The 12,834-nt window shown below is 42.8% G+C and overlaps 2 protein-coding genes across 5 annotated transcripts in view; one reads left to right on the top strand and one right to left on the bottom strand.

Annotated features, from left to right (window-relative positions):
• The window catches only part of LOC111870520 (tyrosine-protein kinase Dnt), a 293,680-nt gene that overhangs the window by 228,002 nt on the left and 52,844 nt on the right, over window positions 1-12,834 (top strand). Inside the window, exon 7 of the mRNA XM_023862873.2 lies at window positions 11,742-11,916. Within this exon, the coding sequence (XP_023718641.1) occupies window positions 11,742-11,916 (175 nt within the window). The remainder of the gene's footprint in view (window positions 1-11,741; window positions 11,917-12,834) is intronic.
• LOC111870535 (protein SERAC1) overlaps window positions 1-12,834 on the bottom strand; it is a 474,375-nt gene that overhangs the window by 421,243 nt on the left and 40,298 nt on the right. For 3 of the 4 annotated variants that reach the window (XM_033753882.1, XM_033753884.1, XM_033753883.1), the window contains exon 2: window positions 5,062-5,159. The exons of the other annotated variant lie outside the window; for it this stretch is intronic. The gene's annotated coding sequence lies outside the window, so the exon portion shown is untranslated. The remainder of the gene's footprint in view (window positions 1-5,061; window positions 5,160-12,834) is intronic. 4 annotated transcript variants of the gene reach the window in all.

The following is a 12,834-nucleotide window of genomic DNA, read 5'->3' as shown; positions in this document are numbered from 1 at the left end:
AGTCACGAAGTTCTCACTCTTTTGTGGAACTAATCTCTTCATTAGCGTTAACAAGAGCCTCTCATGGTACTCTACCCTGCGCGATTTCAATATAACCCACGTCCTTGCACCGCATAACTCTTAATATCTATCTTAATGTTATCATCCGATCTAGAACACTGGGTCTCTGAGGTGCTCTCTTCCTTCGAAATTATTCGACTAAGAAGTTTTTGAACGTGTATATATATATATATATATATATTGACACGTATCCAGGTAACGCGACAAGACAATGGGTTCCGGATTAGGCGAAGATGTTTTTGGACAACGACTCGCTTACACTCACAATTACAATCACTCTCAAATACGCTCTTTCAGACGGAGCGACATGATTAGTCCGTTGTTCTCGCATTTCCGCTTCAACGGGTATACTCGCACCGCTATTCTCGGTGGAGTGTCTTTGCTCTTGGTTGTTTTCTTATCTCTCGTCGGATCTGAACTGTCCTGCGCCTTGTCTTCTACCTCCTAAAGTAGCTCTTCGCGTACCGCTGAGAGAACATTTTGTCGAAGGGTTCTGTTTCGCATATTAGGTAGAACATTTATTAGCGGGTCTATTCGTTGCCGTGGTAACTCAACAATTTTGTCTTTGTTGTCTAGGCAGTTTCCACGTATTCGTTGCCGCTGAAGTATGCGTTCTCAATGCAGCCGTTGGGCAGTGACGGACACCATACAGTCCGGCAGTTAGGCGGCACGCCACAATATATATATATATATATCCTACCTGTTCGATTCCCGGCTCTACCAGATTTTTTCGGAGAAATAGTGGGTCTGGAACGGGGTCCACTCAGCCTCATGATGATAATTGAGGAGCTATTTCAAGGTCTAGAAAACCGAAATTAACGGCCGTGGGGATTAGTTGCGTAACCACACGACACCCTCTATCCGCAAAAGTTGGCACTAAACTTCGCCGAAGAGCGGCGGTCGCTCGGTCGGTATAGTTCGCTTGAGGACTGAAATCACGGAGTTTATACGTGTTACATGTCCCGCCTATCCATCTTTTTTGCTTTAGTCCTAACAATTTCGAAGTTCCCACTGCGTAATTATCTCTAAGCTCTTGTTAGTTTCTCTGCCTTATTTCCGAAGAACTCCTTACTAAAATACTCGTAACCTATGCATTGCCTTTAAATGGAGATTAGGGAAGGATTATGTCATTTGAAAAGGGAGAGTACTTTATCGGTACTCGAACCCGCGACCTTCTGGCTTGCAGCATAGTGCCTCAACCAGCCTCCAAGGAACAGATAACAAAATTACACAAGAATATGTGCACTTACAAAGGGTCTTTCCATTTCGCTTCTGCTCGTAGAGGTGACATTAACGTAAACCGTATTCGTTAGCATCTCATGCGACATAAGGGTGAAGCACACTAACAGATCGAGAGCAATCACGGAGGACGTCGACAGAATGAGAGCAGAGAATTAAGCTAACTGTGATGAAGAACATTCTTTATCTACGTCTAGCTGACCAGTCGCGACGTATTTGAGACCGACAGCGAAGGAGAAACCCTCGATCACATCCCATACGATGTGCATTTTCAGCACAATGGCTCCCACCTGTTGGAATGCTACCCATCCATTACGAGCAGAGTAACTTCTTTATTTGTCCTGTCAGGTACAATCTTCACGGCTTCAACTGAAGACTGAAACCCGGGCCTGTGCTCCAAGTCCTGAATCATGTATCTTCTTCCCAGAGGAATTTTATCGAACGTGACAAAAATACAAACTTTCTAAACAGATGTTCATCGTGATAGCCCAGTCCTTTGGCTGAAATATACGTACATCATTTCGGATCGTAAAACAAGTAAAAGAATTATGAGATAACTACAAATTTCCACAGATAACAGAATTTGTGGAACAGGTTGAAAGGATGAATAATACGGGATTCCAATACCTGCCACTCGGCGCTACAGCCTCCTCTACAACCATTCTCCATCGCTCCCTATTCCTCATCTTCTCTATCCATCATTTCTCCTTCATCTTCTTCAGGTCGTTCTCAATATCTTCTATCCATCTCATCCTAGGTCTTCCTTTTAACATTCTCTTTGGTACTGCATTATCTTCCATTCTTTCCACATGTCCCAACCATCTTATTCTCTATGACTTGATAAATCTTACTATATCTTCTCCTTCTAGTAATGTGTTTTGACAGGATTCCAATAAGTGTGTTAAAATATCAACCAAAATGAGAAAGGAATTTCATAAGAATTGCGAAACGATAAAAAGAGTTCTGTTTTGTAATATGTCTCAGTAATTCATAGTAATGTAAAGAATGGTGATGATATAGACACCCTGACGATGTTGGCTGTAGGTTCCACTGAAACGTTGGTACCTACCTAGCATCTACAAGGCGTCACATTCCATGAGATAGTAATCTTGTCTAACTCAAGTTCCTGGAATTTTATTAAAACATTTCTGCATTTAGATATTCTGCAGTATATAATGTTCAACTGATTCCCTGAGGACTAAACTATATCCCTGCTCCAAAAACTAGACAGACTCTTTAACTAGAAACTTTTTTTCCTAACCATTGATTTGGGAATTGGATCGCTCTGGCGCAAGTACAAGAGGGTGAATGTCAGGGGTTGGGGAGGGATGTTTCTTGTGGTTTGATCGAACCAACGCAAGAAGGGGAAGCTCCAGATTGCGGCTTCTTGTAGTGTGCAGAACATGGCGCACCACACGGAGTCGTGTATCACAGGATGTTCCTAGTAACTGGCATTGCAGATCACCATTTCACTTTTCAGGCTGAGAGTATAAGGTGCCATATGTGCAGGAGTTGGGCCTGTCTTACCCTCCAACACCGCGAAATAATAACGCGTATCAGGGGCAGTGGTTGTCAAGCCCTTTCCTATATGAAAATTACAGATGCAAATTTCGGGCTATCGGGATGGATTTGCGCAATCAGAAACGGAAAGATCCATGGTACTGAAGGAGATGTTGGTTCTTCAACCTGTTACATGCGGAGCATCCAAGAGGTCCTTCAATGATATGGTGAAAGCTCGAATTTAGCGTTGTTAAAAAGCCACAAACAATTGTCGCATATGTAAGACTCGAGGTTTTCACAGCACTGACTGAAGAATGCCGTATTCTGAGAAGTGAATCCGTTTAGATCTTGTGTGAACCGACGTTTCCTTCATGGTGTAGTGATTAATTAGTTAAGCACAGGGAAAACTTTACATTTGTACCTCGTACAATTATCATTGCAGGTACGAGGAAGTGTTTTAGTTTCTAAATCAGAAATAGAGATATACTGTAGGTAATATTTAAATCCGCCGGTCACGGTAGCCGAGCGGTCTAAGACATGTACTGCCTTCGCTGGGTTTGAAACCGAGATCGTGGGTTCGAATCCCACACAAGGCATGGATGTTTTGTATGTGTATGTGTTTATTTTGTATTTGTGTTGTCCTGTCTTTAGGTAGAGGCCTTGCGACGAGCTGATTACTTGTCCAAGGAGTCCTACCGTCTGTAAACATGATCATGAACCTGAAAATCAGAGGTCAGGGCCCAAGGGGGTGTAGACCCAGCGAAAAAAAAAATTAAATCCAAACTTCGAAGCAAAGAATGTGTGAAAGTATATAATTTAAAAGCAGCTGTAGACAAATATGTCCACTTCTTAATTCCGAACTCTCAGTCCCTCAAGGGACTTGTATATGCGTTGCGTCCCTCTTTCATATTCGAGGTCCTGTGACGTCAGAAATAATTAAAAATATGTCGTTAACAATCGGCTTATTCGAACGCAGCTCCCATGCTTTTACATTGAATGTTACTGGCCAAGTAAGCCATAAATGTACAGTTTCAGAGCTCTACGGGAGTCCAGCACCTGGATTCGGTACTGACTTCAGTACTACAGACACTAGTGAAGACAACACCACACGCCGCTAGAAGGAACACACAAGCAAGGGTCATATGGCAGACGTAGAAAAACAACGGGCTAACAAACAGAAAAACAAGCTGCAAGAATGAACCTTTTGGAATATCACATAGCTCCAAACAAGTGGACGACGCCCCTTATGAAGTGGAATAGGATTCTACGAAAACAATTTAATGGATTTTAATTAATTATCTACGTTGCCTTTAAGCGGACTGGAACGCGCAGTTTTAGCACACACCAGAGCAGTGTAACAGTTTGGTTGCAGTAAGACATCTGAAGGTGTCCATCTATGGCAGAAACATGTTAAGTGCTAATGGTGAATAAATAATTGTTGCATTATTGACGGACTGTGGATATATTGACGTTTAACTAAAGACAAAATAATGGATGAGCCATTAAAGCCAAAGTCCAGCCATGTGTGAACAAAATTGTTTAGGATAATTTCCACGCTATATATTAGTTGTATGCAAGAAAAACTTAATAACAACTAACACGTAATTTATCTAAACGATGTACCAATTGCACCACACACACAGCAACAGAAATGTCTCTGCATTTTCCGCCAACGACTAACGCGCACACGTTGGGTTACAAAATAAAAACACCCTGTAGAAAACGGTCACGGGAGAGGGCAGTATTCTTATGTCGTGGTATATCTCATTTCTTTCCTTGGCACTACAGCCCCAGTGGGCCTAGGCCCACCTCCATGAACTTCTCCGTTCACTTCGGTTTTTCTTGATCTTACACAGTCGGTAGGACTCCTTGGGCGGGTGATCAGTTCGTCGCAAGGCCTCTACCTGTACATAAACACAGAAAAACGTACACAGACAAACTAAACATCCATGCCCTGTGTGGGATTCGAACCCACGATCCCGGTTTCCAAGCGAGCGAAGATAGTACATGCCTTAGACCGCTCGGCTACCGTGACCGGCGTGGTATATCTCATATACTCCTAGCTATTTGTCTGTTCAAAACACTATTTTACTTTGGATCCAAGAAATACGAAGGCGGCTGTCTCTAAGAACGAAAGCAAGGAGGAGAAACCGGATTCCGATCGACAACCCAAGAGACACAAAATTCCATCTATCCATTCTCATATTATTGACGCACAAAAAAAGTAATTTCCTGAAAGTGACTGTAATATCATTCGCTTACCTTTCAGCCGGTTCCCTCCTAGTGCTTTTCTGTGTACCTCTCAATGGATCCATTTTTCTTACCCTCTTCGATAAGTGGTTTGGTACAGCCAGAGAAAACTGTGAAAAAAAAATAAATTTAATTTGAGATCGGCAAATCGCAAGGGCAAATGTGGGTTCATACGGGCACCGGCAACCGTTAAAATTGCGCTCTCCATCGGCGTTCCTACAAACTAGTTGCAACTGACGCGGAGAGAACTTCAGTTATATTTTACTTTGTCCTATTCGTAATGTATACGAGAAAGCGATGTGGTCGTGAAAGCAGTCCGATCTTGACATTTAGATTTATTTAAAATTTCTTAAGCCCCATAAATGAACAGGGTGTTGAGAAGAGTATTTAGACCGAAGGGAGATGAAGAGACCGGAGGTTGAAGAAAACTACATAACGAGAAACTTCATAACTTGTACTCTTCTCCGAGTATAATTAGAAAGATAAAGTCAAGGAGAATTATGTGGGCAGGGCATGTAGCACGAATGCGGCGAAGAGGAATACATATAGGACCTTGACTAGTAAGCCAGAAGGAAACAGACTACTAGAAAAACCAAGAAGTAAGTGGTTGGACAACGTTAAAATGAATTTTTGAGATAGGATGGGATGGGATAGATTGGATTCATCTGGCTCAGGATAGGGAACAATGGATGGCTCTTGTGAACACGATAATAAACCTTCCGGTTCCATAAAATTCTGGGAAGTTCTTGTGTGACTGCAAAATTGGCGGCTTCTCAAGAAGGGCTCAGGTCCATGAGTGAATGAGTAAGTAAGTGAAACCCCATGAATAGAAAATCTCGATTTGTAATGGTAACTGTCTTTTTGCAGACAGATATACCTCTCGTCAGAGCCTGAACCGGCTGGACAGGTTTCATTCATGTTTTGTATTTATGAGTTATCCATCACAAATCAGTGCCTGACGTATATGAAGTTTCTAACTCCGAAAGTAGGGGCCCTTCAGATAGACCCAAAAATCAAATTACCGAATTTCTCGAAAACAGATCTGATTATTTTTATTAAAATCCAGCAAATTATGGAGATTGCATAAGTAAAATTTCGATGGGTGTTATCTCCTCGGGCCTAAACGAGAAAGGCCAGTTTTCTGAAAAACTGCTTGACCCATACATTTTAATCCTCTATATAGGCAATGGGACCGATATCATGTACCGTGTTTAAACTTATCATTAATGTTCTGAAAATTATTTCAGGACAATTGGTGGCTGTCATCTCTCAGAAGCATATAAAGTAATTAAAGAACTGTTACGCAACTCGTACATGCCCTAATTTGTGCAGTTAGCGACCAACAATGAGCTACGGAACAATATTCTTTCCACTTCCAAGGTAACTTAGCCAAATTCGAAAGTACAGATGATTCTATATTACTGCCGGGGTGTCAGTGGGCTATAAACGGAAACCCCGACAATAATTTGGAATCACATTGTTTATGAGAAAGTAGTATGTACAGTACTGTAACGGATTTGATCACCGCGTTGCCAGGCAACAGCTCTGTATATACGGCCCAACACGCAATAATACAGGAAGCTGTGTTTTCTGTAAATCTGACCGACGCGCCAATAGACTGGCTGGATAGCGATCACGCGATATGCGTTTACTGCAGATCCATGTCCGTTCAGCGGCTATACAAGTAGGTGCCAGAATTCTTTCAGGGCAACCCGGTGTGGAGGCGGGGTCGAATACCTCCACCGTGACCCTGCGAGTCGTAGGAGGCGACGAAAAGGGAAGTGTCAAATGTGAGACAGTAAAATATGGTCGCAAGTCCCAAGGGACTAGGACCCGAGAAACACTGCGCTGGCAAGGACCAGCAGCATATGCAAAAGACAGACCAGTCCTCTCGTCAGAGAGGGCGCCCCACAGAAACAAGACGTTAACAGTCGAGGAGCAATAAATATCTGGTCATGAGCCCCAAGAGGGTGCTCGATACCAAGACTTACTGACTGACTGACCGTCAGCCGCAATGTGACTTGGACTTGGACTTGGACTTTCAGGGCAATTACGAGTTATTAGTTAGGAGTGAGTAGCAGAGGCAGAAGCACGAAAACAAGAGGACAGCAGTATATATGTGAACAGTTTCAATGAATGCACGCCGACTCTCATGAGAAATGTGATTCGCAAAGAGCGGTACTTCAAACTACAGCAGGCGTACGTGAAATTCACAAATCTTATATATCCTTTACATGTAAGTTCTCGCTTCAGAGTGGCGCCGTCTGTCACAAGTTACAATGGAATTGATCGCTTTCAAGCCAGCAAACATACATAAAATCGCCCCCTGCATAGAATGAGTTAGAAACTTCAATTTCCCAAAGTTTATTCAAAATCAACAAGAAAGAAAAATACATTTCCTAGGACCGGATTTCTTTGTGGACATTTTGTATTATATAGTACATAAAAAAAGTCATTTCTGACTATTCTTGCGTCCATACGCAACTGCGATGCTGTCCTGGCGGGGAGCCAATGCTTGAATCTCCACCCCCCCTCCCCATGGCAAATGTCAAGACGAAATAGAAAGGACGCTGATAGAAAGACGGCAGGGAACCAAGCAAGCACCCGGAACTCACCCGACCGCTTGTATACTAGCACAGCCACTCTTTTGGCTTACTTAAATTGTTCTGCGTTGGTCGAACTTAAAGAAAGTTTGTTATATTAGTAAATTTCCATATGTGCAACTTTCTGTCGTTGAAAAGACACTAATAGTGTCAATGCGTCTTTTGCTCAAACCTAATGAATTGAGCACATACGGAAGTCATGTCTGTTTATCAATCTGCCTGTCTGCTCGAAACTAAACGGTTGTGTATTAAATTAGATATTGTCCATTCGTAAACATGTCGACAGAATTCAATTCTGGTTGAAATCGATTAACATATAGCCTCTACTTTAATTGAAGCCTAAATCGAGCTTTATGGAGTCTACATATTGCGACGTGTATACCCAATACTAAACAACGGCTCGGTAAATAAGCCTCGACAACAGACAGTTTCTTGTGAGGTCTGACTTTCGACTGTTGCTATGCAATGTTTCGGTAAACACGCTTCAACAGAGACTGTGTTTTCTGCTTGGTACGTGCCGAGGAGTTACTCGAAGATAACCGGCGCTACAAATGTTCAAGCTGCTAAGTGTTAACCAGCGGGCAACGGAAGCTGAAGAATCTCAGTTGTTAGGATTCATTGCCAGGAAACGTCTAGTGAGAACACTGCAGAGGAACAGCCATTGTGGAGAGCTGTTACCACGTAAAGACTAGCGAAACTAGATCGAGAAGACTTAGTGTGGAGTGATTTGTAGCGTGGAAACGAGTGATAATGTAATAATTATTTGTAGTTACGACCTGTAAGTGGTCAATAAATCTATTCACCAGTCCAAACTCCGTCTATATTCACCAATGTATGTGACAATATTATCAAGAACTGCTCATTAACAATAAAGAGATAAATAATGTAAAATAATCTGACAAAAAAACTATAAATATTACCTGAAATACTTTTCAATATGATATATATTTAAGAAAATTCAAGGATAATTCAAGCTTCTTGTAGAATTACCCTACAAGACATGTCAATATCTCTACCTTGGGGCCCATCAGATCGTGTACTTTCCTCTCTTTGCATCTTCTTCATCTGCTAATGGTTAATATCCAATTCCGAAACCTCGTGATTTCATGCAACAAGAAATAAGACGGTGAACAAAGTCCAGACAATCAGCCCTTCATACGTCTAGCATGTACCGCCTACCAGAAGCTTTCCTTCCCGCCAGCATGGCTCTCCGGGTCATTGGGGCTCGCAAACCGCCTCTTCACGATAGGGCGGTATTCCTGCAGGAGGATAGTACAGTACAGTAGGTCTACAATGGAACTAAGGATAGGGTCTAGTGATAACCTCTTATAAACACGGTAATGAACCTTCTGACTTCATAAAACTAAGTATTTCTCGCCAATCTGAGCAACCATCGGTTTCTTAAGCAGAATTACGCTGCAGAGACGTTGTCTTAAAAGTCGTAAAGATGTCAATGACCTATGGCCTTGAAGGAGATGAAGAGCAGAATTAACATAACGTAACAGCCTACAACATATGAACCCATATAGCTCAGCCATTAAAGTAAATAGCTATGGGATGGATGACAGTGGTTCGATTTCCGAAAGGGCCAAAATACTTTATCCTTGCTATCACGTTCGTACCCGCACCGTGGCCCACACAGCCCGGTGGCTGTTTGCGTGGGGGCAATGCAGCCGGAGTATGAAGCTAACCACTCACCTTTGTCTGCTGCCCAGACCTACCTATGCGTGCAGGTATGTCTACAAACCCTTACATACCCCCGAGGAGTATGCTTGGCCTCTCAGCATCGTAACATTACAAACATCCCATCGCTGAAGTTCACTGTCCCTTTCTCAGCCTGTCTTGCTTTCAAGACGTCCATGTGAGTGACATTGCGTACAGAACTTTTTGACCGGAAGAAAAACTCGGGGTCCGTAGACGCTACAGAAATAAAAGAAGCAACTTGTTTACGTCTATGTCGCTCTACTTGACGTCACGGATTGGCGAAACATAGATCGAGACATATCGAGACATGAAGGTTATCGATATTTGTAGATTACTGACAGGCAGGAAACGGTTGCGACGCAATGGAGCAGGAAACTAAGTCAGGGCGTATTCTGCCCGGGTTGCTGCAAGATACAGAGCGTTCTATCCGCAACGGATGGTTATTCCCGTGTTAAAAGTAGGAGCCTTGTTACCATGATATGTCCCTTCTCTAGACTGAGGATGAGGAAGAAAGACGTAACCTGAAGACAAAAAAATTCAAAATGAGAAGCTTCACAATTTTACACGTCACACAATATTTATAACTGATTAAATGAAAGAGGACAAAAATGATGAACATGGTGCATACAAGCAGGCATTCTGAAGTGCATGCACAGTCATCGTCGGAAAATACGCGAAGAAATTATTCGGTAAACCTGGCAATCTACTATCCTTCAAAGAAGAGATGGTAAGGCAAGCGATAGATGTTAACTAGTTAACCTTGAACTGTTCATCAGGGACACATTAAGCTTTAGTATATCAAGAATAAGGCAGAGGGCCGCCCGAAAACCAGTCCGAAGTTTAAAACTTACACGGTACCTGCTGGGTGAGGGCGTTAATTGCTTAGCCTTCTCTTCGATTTATTACAGTAGATGGACGAAAAACAGTGCACTGAAAATAACCTGAGAGGAATATAAAACGAAAGACAGAATTTGATTCAACTGGATCATGTAATTTTGTGAATTCACTAACGAATCTCTTAGTTCCACAAAATCGGGGACTGTCTCGACCAGCTGATCAGTTCTTCTCTTTGTTCTTGTTATTCTTCTTTTATCTTGACAGATTAGGCCTTCTGGCCTGTGCCCATTCAGAATTAATTAATTCTGAAATCTCACTCTTATAGACAGTTGGCAGTACTCGTTTGGCGACTGATCAGCAGGTTGCAAAGCCAACACCTATACAGGACAAAACAAACAGAATAAACACAGACAGGCAAACATGCTTTAAGTGGGATTCGAACTCATGATCCCAGTGTATGAGAACACATTCCGTGCCTTAGACGGGGCGCCATCTGTAATTCGTCACATCAGTTTTTAACAGCAATATTAATAACAGTTCTTAATAGGCACAAAATACGTGGATCTATTGAATGGACGTTTGAGCAACCGATACTATAAGCCATATGTTATAACTGTACGCAGACTATCCAGTCCGTGACAGAAATAATTAGCTTACATTGGGGCTGAAGACATTGCAATCTAAGGCAGCCCATATACAAGAAATAAACCACATTTCGCGCACGTTCTGGCCCTAAATTGTATATCTCTATATGTGTTCCGTGTTATCTTGAAAACAGAGCAACGGAGTTGAATTCATAATGATTCAGAAGCGGCTTCTTGCGTGTTTCCAGAGACTCGGAACAGGAGTGACCGAGTATGTTTCTGTAATATTAACAAGAATGGGAGTAGGGTGACCGCCTCTATGGTCTAGTGAACATAGTTCCTGGCTTCAGATCCAGAGGTTCCGGGTTCGATTCCAGGCGCTACCAGATTTTCTGAGAAGTAGTGGTTCTGGAACGGGGTCCGCTCAGCCTCGTGGGGTTAATTGAGGAGCTACTAGAATGGAAAAATAGCGGCTCCGATCTAGAAAACGGAAATTAACGGCCGTGGGGATTCATTGTGCTGACCACGCGACACCCTCTATCCGCTAAAGTTGGTACTAACTTCGCCGACAAGCGGCGGTCGCTCTGTCGGTATAGTTCGCTTGCGGACTAAAACCACGGCGTTTGTTTTGTTTATAGGAGAAGAGTGGAGTGACTTATGCAGTAGTTAACATGGCGTACTCTTTTCGGGTCTTTGTCTTCATACAGGCCACGACCGCCTGTCTCACACACGACGATATTCATCATTCAACGACGGAAGAGAAGTAACTTCACATAGCAGAGAAACAAAGAATGAAATGAAAAAAGTGACATTAAAATTGAAAACACGCACGCTATTTCGTCGTGGCAGCTAAGTGAGAACTCGCGTAGCTATGAGTTGTACTAAACATTTATCCGAAATTCATTACATGCTATGATATTCTGTTTCTGGTTATGTTCACGAAACTTCGTGTATCTCTTTTCAGAAGATGCAACTCCCCGAAACGACTCTATACGCCTGGATCCAGGCTCACTAGTGACATCTAGCGGTACCTTCTACGTAGCAGTTGGTTGTGCATGTGTCATGATCGTCGTAGTGATTGCAGTGACATCTGTTGTCTACGTCAAGAGCAAGAAAGCAAGGACCCAAGAATCTCTGCAGTAAGTAATAATTCAGTCCAAGGCCTAAGAAAACTCTTATCAAATCATGCTTCTCAATTATTACAATTATTATACAGAAAATCACGGTGTTAAACTGAATGGCGCTAATGTCGATCACACCTCAGATATTCGCACTGTCTCCATGTTCAAGTGTTAATGTGAAAGGGTTTCAACTGCAAGATGTTAATGCAGTTTCACGAAACAACACTTTAGCCCTAATGGAACTGGTAAAAATGATTGTTTTGTGTTATGTCTGTATAGGAGCCAACATGTTGTGGCGTATAGAGCCGTCGCTATACGACCACAGCGTGATAGGCGAATAGACAAAAGAACTTTCTAGGCAACGGCTCGGTAAACTTTCCCAAGGCAATGAACCGACCCGCAACAATAGAGGTACTGTTGGAAACGGGGTGTTTTCTGTGGTTCGGGCCGCGCCCGTTGCTACGCAACGGCGTGGCAAACACGTCTCTACAACGAGAGAGGAACACTGTTTTCTATGTGGTCCATGCCGAGGAGTTACTTTGAAGACAACTGGGGCAACCCAGTTAGTGGAGAGGCAGTTCTGTACTGGAGGATGTGAAAAAAGAGTTGAGTTTTGCAAGGGAGGCTGAGAAGAGATGACACTGCAATTTAGTTCTGTAAGGGAATCGATGAACAGAGGATTCGAGAGCGTGAAGCTGAAGTATCTCTACTATTAGAAGCCACTGCCAGGGAACGGCTGGAGAAGACACAGTAGGCTGGAGAAATCTTAACGGGTGCTGTGGTGATTTGTGAATTGTGGAGATTAGTGGTGGCGCTCTAGTTATTTGTAGTTACGACCTGTAAGTTGTCAATAAATCCATTCATCAATCCAAACCCCGCCTATAGTCACGAGACCATATGTTGGCTGCGTTCATCAGACAAACGTTCCAGCCATAG

Source organism: Cryptotermes secundus, unplaced genomic scaffold (genome assembly GCF_002891405.2).
Source record: "Cryptotermes secundus unplaced genomic scaffold, Csec_1.0 scaffold117, whole genome shotgun sequence".
Lineage (NCBI taxonomy): Eukaryota > Metazoa > Arthropoda > Insecta > Blattodea > Kalotermitidae > Cryptotermes > Cryptotermes secundus.
Note: the sequence above shows the minus strand (reverse complement) of the source record. Positions and strands in the feature narration are given on the sequence as shown.